The 21,690-nt window shown below is 44.6% G+C and overlaps 1 protein-coding gene across 5 annotated transcripts in view; it reads left to right on the plus strand.

Annotated features, from left to right (window-relative positions):
* Positions 1-20,234, plus strand: part of LOC121080461 (WD repeat-containing protein 7-like) — a 142,274-nt gene extending 122,040 nt beyond the window's left edge. For all 5 annotated transcript variants that reach the window (XM_040578479.1, XM_040578483.1, XM_040578481.1 and 2 more), the window contains 3 exons: positions 14,761-14,865; positions 17,507-17,711; positions 17,862-20,234. In XM_040578479.1, coding sequence (XP_040434413.1) covers positions 14,761-14,865; positions 17,507-17,710 — 309 coding nt within the window. In that variant the 3' untranslated portion in view covers position 17,711; positions 17,862-20,234. The remainder of the gene's footprint in view (positions 1-14,760; positions 14,866-17,506; positions 17,712-17,861) is intronic.
* The last annotated feature ends 1,456 nt before the right edge of the window (positions 20,235-21,690 follow it).

Genomic DNA, 21,690 nt, shown 5'->3' on the forward strand with positions numbered 1-21,690 from the left:
AATCCTCCAGTGCCTTCATGAGCCTCCTGGAGGTTGATGCTGAGATCTTGAAATGAGCTAAACACCATTTGCGTGATAATGCAGAAGGGTGTTGCCAGGTCCCCCGGAATGTGTTGCAGTTTTAGGAAGGCTTTCCAGCTGTCTAAGCAGCATGCCCAACACTTTTTGTGCTGCTTGCTCAGTCCGACCAGCAGTGAACTTCCACAGCTGCCTTGAATGGTGAGAAAGCTGCTCAGGGCAGTGGGTTTATTTGGTTTGGTTGTGCTTCAGGTTTTTTTTAAGGTAGTGACCATAAACACAGCCATAACTTTGTGCTTGCATGTGGTTTGTCTGGTGCCCTTTCTGTTTCCATGTGCTGCCCAAAAAACTAGAGATGTACATTCTTCTTGAAAGGCGCATTCTGCTTGTTCATGTGACTTTTGACAAATTTCCTCAAGTTTCTATTTCTAGAGAAACTGAAGGATAGCTAAAAGGGAAAATGTATGGCTGAATCACCTCCCCATTCTTCACAGGGAGGGTTATATTCAGCTTGCAGATTACTCATGCTATGCTCAAAAATGAAAACCTGGTACAAAATGTTTACAACCTTATTCTATCCCTTAATTCTATTTTGAAAAGAAATTATCATAAGAAAAGGGCTGAGTAACAACTTTAACAGAAAGGCTGCTATGCAATTAGCCTAATGCATGTATGGTTTTATGCTTTTTTTCCCCCCTTTATCCGTGTGATCTCATCCCACTTTTATTCTGGATAACAGAAAGCTGCCCACGTTTAAACAGGCAGTTTAAACAGGCTTGCTGGCAGTTTTTCCCTTGTTGCTGTTGGTTGTTAGGCACAGGTTGTCCTTTTTAGGCTGACCTTTTACTGGCACAGCTTTAGGGCCGAGCGTGGTTCAGCCTTCTTGGAAGACAAGGGGGTGTGTGTGTGTAAAAATCCCTGGAATGGGTTTGGGGTGGTCCTGCGTGTGCCAGCTTGCTCAGTGCCGGGGGTGTTTGAAGGCAGGGAGGTGCGATCCCCTCCAGCCGAGCAATTGCAGGGGGCTTTGAGCAGCCAAAGCTTTTAAGCGTATGCAGAGCTGCCTTTAACTGAGTCCTAGTTATCAGGTATTGCAAAGGTTAAGCTTTATCAGCTGCACAAAAAATGGTTGAGGTTTCATCAAAAACTTCCATCCTCACAACCTGTCGACCACAATTTGATGATGATTATTATTTCACAGCCTTTCACTCACTCTGGCACCACAGCCAGCCTTGATATACAGATAGGGCTGCAGTCCAGCTAAAATAAGACTCCATCTTGATAATGGACTGAGATGAGATACTGTTATTTGATAAAGATAATTGATGTTTCACAGTGAATTGGAAAACAGTTCTGAGTGCAGCAGATCTGTGGCTGCTCCATCTGCAAATGTGGCCTTTGTTTACAAAACACAGCAGAAGACATGCTGTTAATCCTCCCCGACTCCATGCTGGTTTAGCATGGCTGGCAATTTCTAGCCAAAAATAAACCACTTAAATGGAGAAGCGCAATTTGTATTTCTGCAGTCACAATGAAGTTTCTCAAAGGTGTATGTAGCTTAGCGTGCTTCTGCTGAGACACCCTGGAGATCTTGCTGCTTCTGCTTGGGATGCACTTGCTAATTTATTTCAGGTGAGCTGGTATCCTAAAATCCTTCTGTTGGTTGGTTGGGGTTTTTTTTCATTAGTATTTATACATGGCATTTGAATCGGGCAAAATGCTATTTGAAAAAGCTGGAATTTGTCTGGGGAAAATAAGGCCTAGTGTATGTCTGGATTTCTTTGTTCTCCTGAAGTTTGGGCTCATTAATTGAAAACATAATGCATGCTCGAAGTTTCCCATCCACACCTTTGTTGACTACACATGTGCAGCCCCTGGTTTTGAATTGATTAAGGTATCACTCATTGCAAGTTGCATTCGCCTAAGTTCTTTTAGTCCTATTATAACCTTTGTAACCTCTTAAGCAATAGGAGATGGCAGGGAGTGAGGTTATCATGAGCTAATGACACCCCAAGTGTGTTGTGTGGCACAAGGTTCGCCTGTGTGCTGCTAATCCTCTGGGGGAGTGACTATCTAATGATAAATGTACCACGTTGCAGCTCATTGATGCCGCTGCAGTGTGCTCCTGCCGCTGCCAGCGTGGCTGAATTACGCTTCCCATTCCAAACGTCATCTTTTCCATTGATTTTACAAACTGACAGTTTTGAGGTTTTCTGAAGTGACTTACATACTGTACAAAGTCATGACCCAGGAGACATGCTTCTCTTTTTCTGTTTTAAAAGTAATATATTTAATAGGACTACAAGGCGAAAAAAATGCATAGTCATTTTGCTAGGCTAGAAGCAGTCCCAGCAGGTGGGATGCAGTTAAAGGTTCATGTTAAATTCAAAACAAATTATTAATATTTTGCATAAGCTTGTAAATTATTGTCAACATGCATCTGAAATTCATGTATTTAGAGGTGCAATAATACAGAAGAAGAGTGATACTCTGCTGCTTTCTTTTTAAAATTGAACACTAAATCAGTGTCAGCAGACTGTAGAGATATATTTCAGGTAACTGGATTTTAGGATACGTTATTGTTGTTGACCTTGGAATGATGGGAAAATATTAATGTCTGAAAGTTGCTTAATGATATTTTGCTTGTCAGAGCCTCTAGCACTATTTTATAGCCAAAACAGATTTAGTGACATTATTCATGAATTCTGATCATGCTAATCCATAAGAATTAACTCACCTACATTCTTTCTTTGGAGGCGTTTCTTCACCGCGCAGGTGAGCAGCAGGCATGGCACTCAGCTCACGTAAGGGCTGTCCCCCAGAGGGATGTGTGAGCTCCTGTGGGAGGCTTCCGAGGATTTGCTGCCCTCACATGCAGCCCAGGAACCTGGGGTCGGTGTGATTATCTCTATTTAAAGTTACGACAGGTAAAGTCTTGCGGAGTAACAGAGTCCAGTCTGAAATCCCCCCATTAATTCATACATACAAGCTGTTTGATAATTTTTCTTTTCTGTAGAAATGTGTTTGGGTATGTAATGAGAGACTGGCCCTTACAGAGTCACTAATCAAAGACTTTCATTAAAGCATGAGAACTGAAGCTGCCTGCTGCTGTTACATCCTCTGGGCCCCTTACTGGTGTAAGAGGTGGAGCCTCATTCAGAAAATATATCTGTTCTTCCCATTGAGGGGGCTCAAACTGAGCAAGTCCATGAACTTTATGGGAAAATATCAGTGTACCTCCAGTGCTGTTCTCATTTTTAGGGGATTTTGGGCTGTTGACTTCAGCCTGGGTATTTTGCATGTCTGTCCATGTGTTCCTGTTGGGTGATGGCTCCAGTCTTGGAAGCATGGAGAATTCCCTCTGAAAACAGAAACCCTTCCCCAGCATTGAGCTATAGATAATACAGGGTTGTATATGCAGCTGTATATTTTGATGCATAATTTATGAAAACCACGTCTCCTGTAAAGGAACCTGCTGAAGCCAATGTCATTGCTGTTCCTGATACATTTACTGGTACACCGAGGGGTTCCCAGGATCTGGGCGCCAGCTGGGACTTGCAGTTGGGTCTGTGTTCCCTGTGAGTAGAGAATGGCTTGGTAAAGTGCATGCGGGGAGAAGCACACAGTACAGTCAAGGAAGCCATAAAATATTCTATTTTCATTGATTAAATCTTGGCTTTCATCATAAATATTTAGAACTGCATTTCATAGAGATACTTGTAACTGATACTGAAGTGAGCCGTGCTTAGTGTAAACCTGCTGTAAACCTGTAGTACTGGATGTGTAAGGAGCTCGTCATGAATACAAATGGTTCATTTAGCTGAGCAGTATTGAATTCTTTAGCTATTTTCTTCTGCAAGCACTCCCTTACCCTGGTGCTTACTCCTGCCCAGGTGAGTGTCCATGGGAAGCACAGCCAGTGGTGGGTGTGTAGCCAGAGGAGCCCCCAGCCCCCTTGTGGGATCACTGCCATGAGCATCACCGTGCTTTGCCACCTCAGAGTGCCTCCCCAGGAGGAATCTGCAGATGATGCAGATACGAGCCTTTGTATGTAAAAACTCTGCAGTTTTCATTGGAAGATTAAAGAGAAGTCTGAGTTTTGGTTCAGTTTATTTCAAAGCAAAAGATGCTTTTAAACATGGGCTAGAATCGATGCTGTTTAGTCCAAGGTGCTTTTATTTGGCTCACTGCAGAACTAAAGTTGGAGCTTTAGCAGTCAAAGCAGTAATTGAATTGTGCATAGTGTTATTGTTTTATTTCGGTACCTAGGTGAATTGCAAATTTTTATTCTTATGTAAGGCAGAAAATTATTTCATATTATATTTGGACTGAATAGTTGCTGATGTCAGATAGCTTGTTTCAGTTAAGTTTGATTATTGAATAAAAGACACTGTACTCAAATACGGTATTTTAAAGACAGAATAAGAGAGACAGCTATCCTGGAATCTGAACCTATATGTGCATTTACTGACACTGTCGCACTGACAAGTTCAGATGAGGCAGGAAAACTTGGTAGTAGAAACACACATCCTCAAATTGCAGATAAAAGATAATTACTGAGTATAATCTTTTAATTTTGTAGGCTTTTTCTCACTGGAGGCAGGAAGGGGAGCTGTTAGGCTGCAGAGCAAATGCCCCCTTGCTGGCATCCTGGCACATAGCACGTGTGGAAGCACATTCAGTGCAGTGTACTTTGGCTGTAAAAATACTCTGATGTGCCCCGTCCGTGCTACAGCCGCGGTAAGGTGCAGGGGGGCTGGGGTGCTCTCTGTTTGGTTTTGTTTAGAATCTGACTCGCACAAGCAATAGCAAAGTTCACAAGGGAAAATCCATCGTAATGTAATACAGGGTAGTAGTAAGTGCATCGCTGGCAAGTGGGGCGGGAATTTAAGGGGAAATGCTTCGGCTGCACCAGCACCTGCATTTTCTCATCCTCATCGATACAGATACAAGCCTTGCTCTTGAGTTCTGTTTACATTCTGTTCCCAGTACGAGATGGCCGTACAGAAGGTGTCAGGCTACCCTGTGTGATGCGCGCCCATTTTCCCTATAGGCTGCAGTAGCTTTACCCTGAGCAGATTTTTTTAAATATACCCAATAATACGCTTGAGGGATTTTATTCATTTTTACTGTAACAAGAAATGATTGTAGCTAATCAACAGCAAATCCCAGCTATGTTAGGGATGCAGTAACGAAATAGTCACTTTTTTCCAAGTTTCTCAAAAGTTCTTTTAAAACCAGTGTTTAATTACGCACAGTTGGTTGTCTGGTGGTAATTTAACAGTATATTTTATGAGAGTAAACTGTGCTTATATGCTTCTACATGGAAGGCTGGTGGGGATTTAACCAAGGTGCATGTCTACAGCACGCTAACTTCTCTGCATTAACTTTTCACTTGGATATTGTTGATCTGCCTCTGTGTGTTGTAGTTAAATCTATTTTGCACATATAAATATATGCATTAAGCTACAAGTAACAAATGCAAACTGAAAGTCCTCATGTACAGCCTAGCGAGTGCACCATAAATTCATACCGTAACTCCATGCCAACTTCTCAGCCTCAGGAGGCTAAGTAATGAGGCCTCTGGAATCACCAAATTTGCTTTTTAGGTCATGCTGATTAGCAACGATGGTTTTCTACAAGACAGATTTTTTTATTTATTTATATATTTTTCTGTACTACTTTTCTAGTTGATTTGGAGACTGGTTTAAAGGAACTTGCCTATTCCGCCTTTGCAGGCATGCTGTGTTTGCAGATAAGGGAACATCTTGTTGGAAGTGGGAAGGCAGGGACAGATGCCAAGCGAGAACTGTGAGTCCAAGAGCAGATGTCAGGACTGCTCTTGAATAATCAAAGTTAGTAAAAATTAAATGAAAAACTGATTCAACTACAGCTTTCTACTTAACTCTTATGCCTCAGCTGTCAGCTTCCAAGGTGGAGAGTTGACAGTGTAATCCATTCCAGTAGGGGTTTATTCCTTTTTGAAGTGGTACAATTTGGTATACAAAAGTCAAATAGACTAGAAAAAGACATTAAACTTACTGACCAGCCTCCGAGACCACAAGCCCCCTGCTGAGTTACAGATTTCTTTACAGCACTGAGTTTAGTAGCATCCCCAGGAGCAGTGACAGAAAAGCAGGTATACAAATTTTATACTGAGATCTGCAAAGAAAATTGAGTTTCTGTGTATCTCCAATTATATCTAATTTAGCTGTTGCTTCCTATTCAGACACTATTTCCTACACAAAAAGTGGCCTCAATGCTGCTTTTTCCCTTCTATAAAAAGCTTTTTTCTTCAGATGCTGCTAAAGCAGTTTTCTGGAGCTGTCCAGGGAACCACCCAGCTGGGAAGGGGAGTAAGGATTTATGGTTTTTTTACATTGCTCTTACAACTTATTGTTAAAGAGAGAAACCCTAGATTACCCTGGACAGATCTGGCAGTGTTTAGCCAGATAAACAGCTGTCAGTCACCTCTGTGTAAGAGCTGTCATCCTTTTTCCTAAGGGACTATCACTCCCTTTAAAGAAAAGCTGAAACAAGAGTGTATGCAAATACCTTTTAAAAACAAATTTTAAGTCTAACTTACAGTTCATAACTTGCAAAATCACATTTAATTTATATTCCACATTTCAAGTAGAAATAAAGCACTAATATGCACTAAATGGTGATGGTCAAATCTGGGTTTCTCCCTTTAGGGTTGCCCATGGCCAAGCAGCATGTATTTAAACACCACTCATTCTCTCTGTAGATGTACAGAACTATTTTAAATCATGTTGCTAACATATTTTTTTAACTGACCTGTGTCTTCAATCAAGACATGACCTTTGTGAATGCATTTTTGCTTTCGGGGGTTTGTTCTCTGTTGGGGAAAAACATGGTCCTGAACTCAGGCTTTGTGCCCAGCTGCTTTCTGCTTTGCTTCTTGCATCCGTAAGTGGGAGACCTGTAGTGTTGGAGCACGGGGAAGGGCTGGAATCCCGATGGAGCAGGGAGGTGAGACCTGCTGGATCCAAAGGAGAACTGCTGCCGGGGCTGCCTTATTCTGGAGGCATTGGGGCACCTGCTGGTGATTCAGCCCCCACGTTGCTGCAAGCGGCTGCAAAATGGCTTTTTGGCTGTAGGTAGAGAGTGAAACTATCTGCAGTGAAACTAAAGCTTTTAAAGTACATTTTGGAAGAAATTGAAACAATTAACACCAAGCAAGGAAAATCTGTATCCCTAACATATTAAACAACTTAGAAAAACTTATGAACACATCATCTCTTATACTTTGTCAGTTATTGAGTAATGATTGATCACTAATTTGTTTTGAGATTTTATAGCTGTACAACGGTATATAATGCTCCAGGTATTATTACTATTACTGTGAACTAATTTTTCTAAAATTTAGAGGATTTGTGTGATTTAAGTGGCCCTGACACTATTCACAGGGTTTCTGAACACCCAGACGCACTTTGAACACAAGGACCAGAGTACGTCACCCTCTCTCTCCACCCGTCCCAACTGTTGTTTAGTGATGTTTTAATTGCAGAATATTGCGGAAAGTGCTGATGTCTGTGATCTGCATAATATAAAAAGATATGCTTGTTTGATGGGAGAAAAGTGAAACTCTTGTTAGGTGGAGGACTGGTTTTGCGGTAAGCTGGGATGTAACTACAAGGAGGACTAGCCATTACATGTTGTGGTTCTGGTGGTCCTACCTAGCACTGCTTGCGGTGACGAGAGGGTGGCATGGTGTCCTGGTGGAGATCACTGGATGTGTGTATTTGCACATGTGGGTCTAGCCAGTGTTCCCGGTTGGGTAAGGTGGGTCTCAAAAGAAGCACAAATTAATTATTTTTTTTAAAGGGTCAAAAAGCTGCTGCATTTTTCAAATGCAGTGACATTGCATCACCAAGTGTAAACCATTATACACAAACTACTCGTAAGAAAGGCTTAGGCTTGTAAGAAAATGTTCTCCACAAATTGTAAAATTGAGGACTGCAATTTCCAAGTTTCCGCTTGTTTTGATAATTTTGATGCTGATGCTGGTGACCTTTGGAAGAGGATGCGGGTGGTAACTGTGGAAAAAACAAGCAGCATCGGGGAGTTCTGCAGCAGGTGACAGTTTGCCCAGGAACTGCTAAAGATCTGGAAACATGGCTGGTGCTGATTAGAAGAAAATGAGAGCAAGGAGCAGCGAGAATCAGAAGGCTGGCTTCAAAAATGACAGCAGAGTTGCTTTCTGAGAGTCTGCAGGGCAGAAGACACTTCTAGAAGGATAATTAAGTCCCCAAACCCCACCGACCTGGCGGGAAGCACTGATCTCATTAGCTTTTCCTATTCCGTTGGAGTTGCTGAACACTTTTCTTTAAAGTCTCGAGTCACTTGGGAATTACGGATTTGTGTTTTGCAAGTGCATTGAAGGCTCTGAATTCAAAGGTTAAAAATACTGCGGCGCTCTAAATAGGACTGTGACATTGTTCGAACTAGTGTTCTTTAAAACTTGGGTGAGTAAAGCTGGAGCTGAAAGGGAAGAGCTGCACCTGAACAGAACTGTTTGAGGACGGGAACTTCTCGCTGTGCCAGACACTCCTTAGCTCTTGGGGTTTCATCTGTACTGAGACAGCGCGGGTGGCACTTCAGCCAGGGGGCACCTTAGCGAAACGCACTTTGACTGGGAAGAGTGGGAAGCATCCTGGAGCGTTGTGCTTGGCTGCAGAGCCCGTGACAGTTACTGGAATAGGCAAGGGGGGGGGGGGGGGGGGGGGGGGATGGGATTGCGGTGACCACATCTAGCGCGTTGCCAGAGAAGTTTGAGAGGTTGGAGTGCTTCGTGCCCCAGCCACCACGCTGATGATCGGCTCTCAAATAGAAGTCAGCAGATGTAGGCAGGTGAAAAGCATATTTTTGATCGGTTGAACTTCTTAATGAACAGTAATTGCATAGGAAGAGGGGGTGCTCCATGCATTCCTGTCTCCTCTTAACTCACTTAACAATTCTTAAGTCTAATTAAAATTTTAATAGCTTTTTCTTTCAATAGAGACTGATCTTTGAAAATGATGTGGTTCTGACAAACAGTATCTGTAAGAGCGCACGTTCTGTCTCTTGTCACTGGCTGGTGCTCTGAGCCATACAGGGTTGTCTAGGTGACAATTTATTTCTTTACCTAAGTTTCTTATGTTTAAAAAACAACCGTTCTATGAATTTGGTTGTTTCAGACTGTGCTATGAATTTGGTCATTTCTGCACAGGTATCAGACTTAAGGGTTTGCTTAGGAAAATAACATTGCCTATCCTGTCTGCTCCTGAAATCTGTTTTAGTAATATTTATTTTTACTCTCACTTTTCAAAATGGCAAATCACGCCTGAATCAGATAGCCAGGATGTGCCGTTCCACCTGTTCGTGTCCAGGGTTGTGTTCTCCTGTGGCTGTAATAGGTTGACTGAGTTTTGCACGGAGCACTTGCAAGTCCAGTTTGAACTCTTACCTATGCTTTGGGGTTTTTTTTACACAAACTGCTTGCAATTATTGTTATTATACCCCTTTTAATAGTGACCCTCTGTGGGGAGGGTCTGTGCTGGCTGCCACGCTCGCCATAGTGTCCCGCGCTGGCCGTCTTGTGGGCTGCGGGTCCCGGGCACCTCCCGGCTGCAGGTTAACAGAAGGGAGGCAAAGCTATAGGAACGTGAGGGCAAGTGGGGACTTCCTACCATCTGTTGAAAATCCCTGGTACCCCCTCCATTGTAGGCACCGATCTTACGTCCATATATTCTGAAATAAGGAAATCAGTCACATGAAAGTATGATGTGAAGAACATATAGCAAAAGAAGACAGATGTGTGGGAGCCCGGGAAGGAGTGCTGCTGCAAACAAAGATAAGATTCACAATCTCTGAAGAAAAAAAGAAGAATGGGTCTTGGGCATAGTATATCGCAGCCTGGCGAAGGTGCTTTTAATCTCCTGGGGACTGAAGTGAGAGCAGCCGAGCAGGTACTGCAGGGGCTCCTGTTTACCTTTGAAGCAGTCGTCCTAAGTATTTATGTTTATATATTCACCTCATAGGTCTGCCACTTATATTGATTTCTCAAAGGCCGGTATTTATTCCTTTGCACAGTTTGGGCTCTGTGTATGTTCTGCAGGGGTTTGCACTCTACATTAGCATTAAAGCCCATCTTCTAATTTTTTAATTTAAAGAAAAAAAAAAAAGAAGAAAATTTGTGTTTCTGTGATGTGGAATCCCTCAGTGCCACTGCCAGGGGACCTTCAGAGAGGTATATGCATGTCAGTAAAGCACTACTAACCTGCTCTTCTTTTGTGGCTCATTTCTGGTTATATTATTTGTAATAAGATTCTAAAAAAAAAAAGAAAAAAAAAACAAACAACAAACCACCTCTAGGAATGACTGATCTGTCAGACCTAGCTGTATTTATTAAGACCTGTTCTAAACTTGCATTATTTCTGTGTAGTTGGGAGGGGGAAGCAGAGGGAGAGGTGCATTTTTTCAGTAGGTGCCGTCAACACCAATGATTTTCAGCTTAATGTTTCGGTTGTTAAGTATCTGTTGTTAGACTTTGCCTTTAGCATAGTGAGTTCTATGTTTATGATTTATTTACCTTCTCATATCATGTTGCATTTATGCCTAAGAACACTTCTAGATGGTTGCTGTGGCATATCACCCTGGCCGAGTTGCTGAAATTGCCCATGAAGCCATTGCCAGTGACTTCTCACTGATCCATGAAAGAGTTACAGAATCCCCTCCACCTTAATTTTCAAATAACTGTTCCTTGCCCGGAGATGATTTCTGTCCCGTGCAGAAGTTGGAGCTGATATTTTCCTACTGCTCTAAGCTAAAACTAGGCACATCATTTTAGGGGTATTGCTTAGCTGTGGTAAACCTCCGCTTTTGTGTGTTTTTCATGTGATGGGCACTGGAAGGGCAGTGCTTCTGGGGGTGATGTGTTAGGTATGAGGCTTCCTCAGTAAGTGAATTTTTTGTTTCCCTTTGGTTAAGGTACCCCTAGAGCAGGGGTCCTCAATCCGCCCCCCGGTATTTACAGAACCCCCCCGCTGGGGGTTGGAGGGGGAAACCAAGCAGCCGCAGATGACCTCCTGCCACTTCACCCGTGCGCCGGCCCTCTGGTTAAAAAGTTTGAGGACCTCTGCTCTAGAGACTGGGGAGGTGAATATCAAATAATAAAGGTGATAAAGTATTAGTGTCTCTCTCTAGGAGTACTTAAGTTACTTTATCAATTTAAAGTATGCATTTCAGTATATTTATGAAAATAAAACCGCTGCAGGGTACAGTGTTTGTTTTTTGTCACCTTTAACAGAATATTGCAGTTCAATGTAGAGTTTACCAAATATTGGACTTGGTATTAGGTTGTCATAGCTTCAGTATATCATGTGTTACAGGATGGCGGTGGCAGGTGCAGAAGTCAAATAGTCTCCCAGGAGCATCGTCCCATTAAAAAACAATTTCTTGGGCAGAGGGAAGCTGCAGACAGCTGCACAGTATTCCACTGCCTCTGCTGTTCAGAATTAAGACCATTCCCAAACCAGTATCACAGAGATTTTTGCATACTTTTCATTGTGGGCTAATATATCTGCTCTGGAGCAGAAAACCCATGGATAGTAACTTGAAAGCAATCCAAAAGACAGCATGTTTGGCATGCGATCTCTGTTGAGGCATTAGTGCTGTAATCCATTAATGCAGTGTTCAGCACCGCAGCAAAACGGTGCCAGCCAGGGGAGTCTGAGCACCAAATGTATGGGTGCAAGCAGAATATTTTGAATGAGCAGCAATAATTTGGTTTGGTTACGCTTAACTCGCTGGCCTCGGTAACACTCGATGGGCATTGCAAAGCACACTTTAGAGCAGGGGTCCTCAAACTTTTTAACCAGGGGGCCGGCGCGTGGATGAAGTGGCAGGAGGTCATCTGCGGCGGGGTGTGTGTGTCTGTGTCTGTAAATACGGGGGAGCCGTATCCGGCCTGCGGCCTGTATTTTGAGGACCCCTGCTTTAGACTCAGCAAAAAACTTGGCTTGAAAGGATTAGCATCAATTAGAGAAGCACTTCCTTTAAATAACAAAGCAGATAAATTCCCTTAAGGATCGTACTTATTGGAACACATTTTCAGTAGTAAAAAGAGCAACAAGTGCACTAGTACTATTGATTTTCTACCTTTGTATTACCAAAACATATTTTATTGACAAGTATTACTTGTTTGTTAAGTGCTGAAGAGTTTGATGGGCCTAAACATTGGGTCATCTAATTAATTGCCCTTTCAAACTTTCATCCTAGGCTGTGGTGATTACATTAAAGAGAGAGGTTTGAGGTTCTGTTGGAGTTCGCTCACCTTTTACATGATAAACAAGAAACGAATATATTAATGGGTTCTTAATATATAAGGCTAACTTCAGATGCAGTGTACTGTTCTGAGTAGGTCTTCATCTCTGAATGTCCCGGTGGTGTGTACAGGAGCACTACTTTTATTTTCACAGCCTAATTTTGTTCCATGAATGTTACAAAGTCTTTTTTCACACTGTTAAGCCCTGCCAGTTTAGAGTTGGCCCAGAGCCTTTTGATGCAGAAAGAGCTGTTTTTGTGTATTTTCGAAGAAATACTTTGTGTGCTTCTGATACTAGTGTTTTCACAATGCGAATCCAATAGAAAATAGTATTTTTGAGAAGAAGTTAATGTGTCAGCCTGAATTTAAATACAGATTCTGGCTTTTTAACCCTTTGTTGGTTGGCCCTACCCTTGATGCTCATGCTTCCTTGGCTGCGTTTCTTTTTCTTCTCTTCCCCACTTGCCATCAAGCCCCCCAGCACTTGTCGGTGCTCGCTGGATCCCCGGGAAGCCAAGCTTTCTCAGCTGGTGGGAGAGACCAGCCCTTGGGGCTCACTGGGGCAGGGGTACCAGCCACAAGAGGGGCTCTTGGGTTTGCGCCCCTGGGGTATAAGATGTGAGGGTAGGTGGGCTGCCTGGGTTTGCCTATTCTGAGATCTCCAAAGCATCAGAGGACACAAGACAAATGAGTCTCAGTCTTGCCTTAAAGCGTACGCTCATTCTGCACCTGCTAAATAGTAATCTCAGGTAATGAGTAATTAAAATCTTAAGTGACCCTGAGCATGGAATAAGTGTGTGCTTTTTCAGGGTGTTTCTGACATACAGGTTTACATCATTGGATATGGTAAAAAACCCACATCTGTACCACTGGTGAGACCGTAGCTGTAAGCGTGGCGTGTGAGCAGATGGCTCTGCGAGGTGCTGGTGCAGCTGGGGTGGGGTGCTGATGCCTGCAGGGACCCCGGTGCTGGGGTGGTGCTGCATGGGGAGGGTGCTCTAGGGGAGGGCTGGTAGCGGGGTGTGTAATGTTAAATACTGTCAAAGATCCAGGAGTCCAGGACTTAGTCTAGAAAATTTTACATGTGCCTGAGGAATGTGTGGTGTGTGCCTAGGCACCTGCGTTGCACTTCCAAAGCGTGTGTTTCAATATTTCAAGTGCTAATCTGAGACAATAGCAAGTACTTTCCAGTTGTGTTGTTTCTGGGAAAAAAAATCCTTTGTGCTTCATCTACAATATGAGGCTTGAACTTTTAATTATATATATTGTGTCAGCAGTCACAAGGGGTTTAATTGCACGCTTCTGTTTGAATAGAAACGTTTGTGTTCTGTTGGAGTAGAGAGGGCTCTGTCAGTGGAACGCTTGTCTGTGCACGCTGAGGCGCAGCTGTAAGGATGAGCCCATACGGCTGCGGGTGGATGTAATTCCCAGGCCGTCACCTGCCTCTGGGGGAGGCTTTTACAAAAATGCGATTACGCTCCTGTGTTGTTGGAATGAAGTTTGTGGTCTTCCCATCACCGTTCCTGTGTGCAGGGTGGGCTGTGGCCATCCTGAAAAAGGAGCAGTGGCATGAGTGTGGGAGCCTGAAGCCCCATGTTGCCTGGCCGTGGGGCGGCGGGTGCTGGGTGTGGGGGTCCAGCTGTGCCTGCTGCCCAGCTCTGCACCCAGCCTTCCAGTGGCCTCTGGGGAGCCAGTGGAGAGAGCTGGGTGCTCTGGTGGGGTGATGTTCCTGTAAAGACTGTTTGTAAAGGCAGGGGAGTTGTGCCTCTTACTGTTCCCTGCCTGCTGCCGAGCCAGCTGGATAGACATCCAATTTACAGCCTCTTTCGGGGAGTGTAAGTATCACATTTTTTAAAAGTTCCCATTAAAGACACATATTACCTTTTTTTTTTTTAATTTTGTTTTATTGGCTAGACAGCAATTAGAATGCTTAAATTGTTGTGGTATTTAATACTGAGCAGCACGTGCTGAAGTCCCAGCTGAGAAGACATTTCAGCGGTGTGCTTTCACGTTTTGGGTTGTCTGGAGGCATTGAAGGGCCCTGAGGAAAGGGCATTAGGCACAGGTCCCTGGGGTGGTGGGGCTGCAGTTACATTCCGTGCCACCCCAAGTCCCCCCTGACCAGGAGCCAGCTGCTGCGCAAGAACCTGGGTTTGCTGCTCAGGGGCGTTTGGGACTGACACAATGACGGTCAGAAAATGAGTGCTGGAATAACAGAAGATGCAGGTGAAAATGAAGAGGCATTTCCACATAGCATTTAATTTTTGCGGACAGTAGTGGTCTCCCTTGTTTTTCCAAGAAGGGTTTCTAGAAGTCCGTGTATGCTTGTGTTTGTGTTTAGTTAAAAGTGTGTTCAGCAGCATCGTGGTGACAGATGATGAATCTTCTATGTTGCTGTTCTCTCCTGCTCTTGCTAGACTATCCATGGCCATAAAGGACCGATAACTGCAGTGGCTTTTGCTCCCGACGGCCGGTACCTTGCTACATACTCCAATTCTGACAGCCACCTCTCCTTCTGGCAGGTAAGGATACGCTCCCATCCATCCATCTGCAGGCACATCCTTAATGAACTCACGTGTGGGGTTTTCTTCTAACACCGTTCAGCAATGGTGTAAGATATAAGGAAATGATGGCAACAGGAGTGTCCCAGAAGTTAGGGCAGAAGCTGAAATCTCAGTGCAGTTTTGTCATTCACCAGCCCGATGCGCCGTGGGTCCCTCACCCCAAAGGGAGCACACTGCTCTGCTGTCAGGGGTGGCTGGTGGGCTGAGGCTCGGTGCCCCCAGCCCCTCTCCCCTGTGTAGCTCTTCCTTCCCCATCCCTTCAGACCTGTGAAGGCAGCTTTGAGCAGTGGTATCCCTGTAAGACTGGATTTTTCTTGCTGGCGTTTCTATTTCAGCATTTTGTGCAGCTGTCCCTGGGTGAGGGATGGGTACACATCGGTACATCGCTTCTGGGTAATCAGAGAACATTCTCAAATGATAAACCTTCATATCTGATGTTTAAAGTTGGGGTATGATACTGTTGTAATAGTTCAATTTCATACCCTAAAATGTCCACGGGATGAAATGTAGAGGCCGCAGGCAACCTGAGCTCATCCTGCACAGGCCAGGGCAGTGGCTGTGCAAAACTCTGAGGCCAAAGCCCCTGTGCCCAGCTCCACTCCGTACCCATGGGTGGTGGCAGCACGGGGACCCTGCGCTGGGCTCTGCTGCGCCACATGGAGCAATCCAAACTTTCCCTAACCATGCTGAAAGTTGAGATAGAAAGAATATAGGTCAGGGGTCCTCAAACTACGGCCCGCGGGACAGATACGGCCCCCCAGGGTCCTCAGTCCGGCCCCCAGTATTTACAGAACCCCCCGCCCCCCCCCCCCCCCCCCCCCCCCAGGGTTGGGGGAGGAAACCAAGCAGCCACAGATGACCTCCTGCCACTGCATCCCTGTGCCGGACCCCTGATATAGAGGGTCTGGAACGTGAGGAGAAACTGAGAGTCAGACCACCACTTTGTGAAGTGTCTAGAGGTTTATTTTCTTTAACCTAAGCAACCTTTTTATTTGTAATCTCACATCGGTAGGAATACGTTTTGTCACTTGTAGGCTGCTGCCTATGTTTCCCAAGCAGGTTTGGTTTGTGGTTGGTTTTTTTTACCTTCAAACGGCTTTAGACTTAGAAAATACGTTATTTGGAAGCAGCTGACCTGATCAAGCGATACGTGCTATCAGTCATTGAGTCTTACAGTAACGAGACTGTAAAACAGAGCTCGGTATGCCCATAAGTGCCAGTTACACTTTTTAATACACTTCCACAGTTTTCTGTGTTGTTCAGTAGTTCTACGGGTGCCATAAAAAATTCCTGAATTATTACCCATCACTATATTGTGTGCTTTCTGAAACAGTAAATGAGAGCAGCAAGAATCTTCATCCATCAGTTATGTTTATTCAATTTAAGTGCTCAGGGAAAATCTAGAAAGCAATCAAGCCAGATCTTTTAGAATTGGCAGGGGAAAAAAGTCAGGCACGAGTTTTAAATTGTGATCTGCCACGCTCTTCCAGGTGTATAAATGTTCACATTGAAGTGGCTTTTACATAAGGAGTTAAACATACCTACACATTTAGTTTTAAAATGTGACCTCATGCACTAGTGATTTTTTTCCCTTCTGTGTTCTGTTTGGTGCTATTATTAATGCAGGAAAATCAGTAACATTAGTCATCTTAAAAGGGTTATTACTCAAGATGATTTAAATTGTGAAAATGTCAGTGGTGCTTGCCTGCTCCCTGCTAGAGATGCCATGATTTACACTCTCTGACACCGCTCTGCTGCTGAGAAGAGCCAGGAAAAAGTAATGGCTTGTACTTTGTACTGATCAGAATTCAGGACGTGGCATCAGCAATAACGCCCCTTAAATGTCCCAGGATTTGCCAAGGTTCCACGGGGCACGTCTCGGGGATGGAAATCCTAGGGTTGCGATACATGCAGATAGGAAGGGGTTTGAGAGTAAAGCAGAATTCCAGAAAGTGTATGTAGGATTTTGTGTATCTCAGTGGGTTAGATCAGAGAATCTCATTTTTATAAACACGGAGCTAGACAGAGCGCATCAGTGAGAACTGGCCTGCTTTCCAAGAGTGTAACTCAACAGATCTCTCCTAAATGGCTGTTTCATCTACCAGACAATTAACCCTCTTGCTGTTGGGTTTTTCCTGTTTGTACCTACCACCACGACTGCACTTTATGCTGCGTATCATCAGCGCTAGTGGTTTTTATGATTTTTGATAGATAATATTCTAGCACAAAGATGTTCTTACTGATTTCATGGGTTTTCCTTAAATTCCGATTGTGTGTGCTTATGCTTAGCACGCCTTTCTGAGGTCCCGAAGGGAGCGTGGGAAGGTGCCCGCTGAGCCCATCGGGTACCTCATGCAAAAGCTGTGTGTTGTAGTCCTTCACCACCACCCAGACCACCCGGCGCACTCCTGAACGCTCCACTGCCCTGCCAGCAAACACTGCCGCTAAGGAAGTTTTAATTAAGCCTGGTTTGAGCCAGCGCTAGTCCTGGGGATCACGGGGATGCTGAAGTCTGAGAGGAGGTCTGGGTGCAAGTTGTGTGTGGTGACACTCCCCAGAAGCAGCAGACAGGGTGGGTCACCCATGGGTGTCTTTGCAGATGAACACCTCTCTCCTGGGGAGCATTGGCATGCTGAACTCGGCGCCCCAGCTCCGCTGCATCAAAACCTACCAGGTGCCCCCAGTGCAGCCAGCCTCGCCGGGCTCCCACAATGCCCTCAGGCTGGCACGGCTCATCTGGACCTCCAACCGCAACGTCATCCTCATGGCTCACGACGGCAAGGAGCATCGCTTTATGGTCTAGGGTAAATCCCCCGTGCTAGAAAGCTGTTCCTCATCATTCCCCCTCTCCCTTGTCTCTGGGCTCCTCACAGGAGATGCCCTCAGTGGTGCCTGCGGACCGCGGTAGGCTCAGCCAGGCAGCTGCGCTGACACCAGCTGGTTTTTCCTTGCAGCCGGGAGGAGGAAGGCGCCAGGAAGGTGCTGCCAGCGTGGCGCAGCAGAAGCGGTGACACTGCGATGGCACTCCTCAGCCAGACCTGCAGCAGCAGGAATCACACCAGGCTTTGCAGCTGGGCTGAGCCCGGCCCCTTCCTCGCTGGATGTTGAGTTCACACAGCAGCCCTCATTAAACATATTTTTCCTTTGGAGACTCTTGCAGAATCTCAGTGTTTACCAAAAAGGCTCATGTTTACATGTACTTTCTCCTAGTGACCACTGAATGATGGCAGGTGATGCATCCTAGAGCTAGGCACGTGTGTTTCTTGGTGCGGGGCTCATTGCCACGGGGCAGGGGGATTGCCTGTGTTCTGATCTGAAGGGGATGTTTCCTCATACAGAGTCTCGGTTTTCAAGAGAATTGGGAAGTGCTGCTGTGCCCAGTCACTGTTTGCTGTAGTCTGGAAGAAAGAATAGTCCACATGTAAATAAAAAAAAAAAGAAGAATCTCTTTAAGATGGAATAGCAAACTTGAAAAAAGGAATATTTATATATAAAGGTGTTTTTTGCTACCAATGCAGGTATTTATTTTGAAAAAAAAATAGACAAAAAAAAAAAAGATAAAAAGCTTTTTCTTCCTAAAGCTGCTCCCGTTTGTGCCAGGATGTGCGCGGCAGCAAGAGTGTGCACCCATGCCGTGCCACCTGTGCTTGTGTCACAGCCACAGCCCTGCGGTGCCTTCATTGGGGGCCCAGGCAGGAGGACACGGGCCTCGGGGGGAGGCGGCACAAATGGCATTGATGGGGAGCAATTCTGGCTGGAAAAATGATGAGAAGTGTGTAGAAGGTAAGTTATTTGAATGGAATATTGAAACACTTTCTTCAGTAGGAATATTCCTGTGGTAACATTAGCAGTGACTGTGTTTTCCTCTTCTTACATATCTAATTTTGTAAATATTTAATGGTGTGGAAGTATGTTGGTTTATGCTCACAGTAAAGAAAAAATCTATAAAATACTATTTTATTTAAACATACTGATGTATATGTATAGCTTTTCCTTTGTCATTTTTGTCTGGAAAGCTCATGGAACTAAGGCGGCTGTCTCTTACATAATAAAGTAAAAATGGTACTTATAGAATCTTCCCTTCCCCCAAAAGGAATAAATGAATTTAAAAAATGGCTTCTAAATATAAAAAGCATTGATTCTATTTTATTTTTTTTGGGTGGTCTGTGTAGTACAGTGTACATGAAATTGAGATTTACAGTCCTGATGCTACATATCTGTTTGCTGTTTAAAAATAATTTTAAAAAATTAAAACCCAAGAAATTAAGACCATTAGGAATGTTTAACACAAACTGCCATTAAGTTTTAATCTTTTCTCTGGCAGGAATGTAGTGTATAGTGGAGAACTCTGTAGTAGAATATCAGGGTCTTTTCTAAGTGAACTAATGCAATGTGCATGTACATTGTGTTTATACAGATATATATGTAACCTTGGAGATTAAAAAAACAAAACCATACAAAACAAAAAGATGAGAGCAAGCAGAGACTTTTCATCTGTTAGAATGAAATGCTGTAATTTTCAGTATAGGCTTATGAGGAGAGCGCTATGTACCCTGTAGGCATTCTCCCCCCGGTACCCGGTCTGGTGGGTTGTGGTAGATCTCGCCTATGTATGTGTGTTTACTTTCAGAACAAAATGCGGACCCAGTAGGAGTGTGGACCATGTCCCTGCAGTGATTTCCTTTGTGGTATAGTGCACAAACATCTTGAATTATATATGCGTTAAAATGTTTGTTTCAAGCTAGAGGTGTAATGGATTATCTCAAATGCAGAAGCGAGCTGGTAAATTTCCTCGCAGTCCTGAGAATGAGCTCACATAGCAAGAGCCGAGGCACTGGCAGCGAGGGGTCAGTGTGCTGAAGAGTTGCGCACCCCCGGCACACTGGTGCTGGTGGTGGGGCCGGCCCGGTCATGGGACTGGCGAGGGGCCGGTGGCGATGCCTTCCCACCGCCCTGGCACGTGTGATTGGGCCACCTCCGCAGCCCTGTCCTGAACTTCTGCCCAGCCTCGCACACTCAGCACTGCAGTGAAGTGTGTATTGTCGTTCCAGTGTAAACTTTTAGTGCTTTATTGATTTGTTAGCACTGTATTTGGACTTCTTGTAAATGTAGAGATGTATGTGGCTTCATTGGCAGTTTACAAGCAAAAGATGACATGATGAGACACCTGTATGAAAATGTTGTGATGATTGAAGTCGCCACGTACGGTGAATGGTTCAAGTGTCTGCCTCTCCAGCAGCTTCTCGACGAATCCACTCCCCATCCTCTGTATATATTAAACTTCCCTATGTAAATATGCTTGTGAAATAAAACTGAATTGTATTGAAGAGTGTCGGGTTTGTGGCATCTGCCTGATGGTGTGTAAATAATTCTCTGCTGATGATTTACTGGCCAGTAATGTGAGGTCTCGCCAATGTTTAAGGAACCTCTTCCTTTGCACTGGAGAATCAGCAGAGAGCGAGCAGGGGGAGTCACCGTCAGAGGGGCGGGGGTCCTGGTAAAGGGACTGCAGCCTCTGTTACAACTGATGAAGGTAGGAAGGAGGGTGCTGGGAACGATGTTCTCTTAACTCCCAAAACAACATGTCCAGGCAAACAAGGGAATAGAAATCCTCCAGAAGTTCCCCACCACTGCCATGTGCCAGGCAATGCTCTTTCCTTGTCCTATGGTTTTCATTCCCCCAGACAAAATAATCGAAATAAATTAAACACTGAGATTCTTCTGAGCTGGTGTGCAGGATTACCATGGGTATTTGGTGTAACACTGTGTTTGGGTTGGAAGCTGGGATACATGTTGTTTTTTTTAAATGGCAGCTGTGTTTGCCTGCAGAGGAAGCCCCGTGCCATGGGGTGAGCCGGGGCAGCCAGAGCCGGGTCACGTGTGACCTAATTGCTCTTCAGAATGAAAAACCCATGAAGGAATTGTGCAAACCACCAGTCTGGGGAGTGCACAAATGCATTAAGGCATCAGTGGCTGCGGTATTTCCTTACAGGTAAGGCAGCGGCTGGGTGGGCAATGCGGCTGGCGTGGTGCGGGTGGCACAGTTGGCAGCGCCGGGCAAACTCTCACATCTCCCCTCCTCGGCTGACAAGCAGAGCTGAGCCTTGAAAAATCAATACTTGGGAGCCAGGAGGGAAATATTTCCAACCCCTAACTAGAGAATGTATTTTGACAAGGCCAAGATAATCCAGGCTGCACAGGAGAAAGAGAAGACTCATTTTTAAAGCTTGACACTTCAAGGGGTGTTTGTGCAATGGTTTAGAGAGAGCATCGATATGTACAAATACCAAAGGTCAAAAAGAAAAGCCAGGAGAATTTCAAAAATTAGACACGCTGGTTTTGCTGTTTACTTCACAAAATATAAACTGATCAGTGGAGAGAGATGGCCGAATGCAGGGAGCTCGGTGTTCACCGCTGTCTCCTCATTGAATAGAAATGAAAATACACTAAAGCCTAAACTACACCTTAAACAATTTACTTATACAAAGTATCTGCCTGTTTCCTGCTATATGTCTGCGTTCAAGGACGCTGATTGGCTTTGGTTTGGCATGATTGCATTTTGATGCAAAAAGATCGATATTTCTTTCATTTATGCAGCATCATTTTTGATAATTAGCTCTCTGGCTACATCCTGGGGTACTACACAGAGCAGCCAGCGGCGCTGTGGCCCACCCTCCTCCTCCCACCTGAGCAAGGCTCTGTTGGCACTGAGCACTGGTGGTTTCTGCTGGCACGCTGGGTCTGAGTGAGCCACGTGCCACCCACGTTGCCACCGGCAATTCT

Source organism: Falco naumanni, chromosome W (genome assembly GCF_017639655.2).
Source record: "Falco naumanni isolate bFalNau1 chromosome W, bFalNau1.pat, whole genome shotgun sequence".
NCBI lineage: Eukaryota > Metazoa > Chordata > Aves > Falconiformes > Falconidae > Falco > Falco naumanni.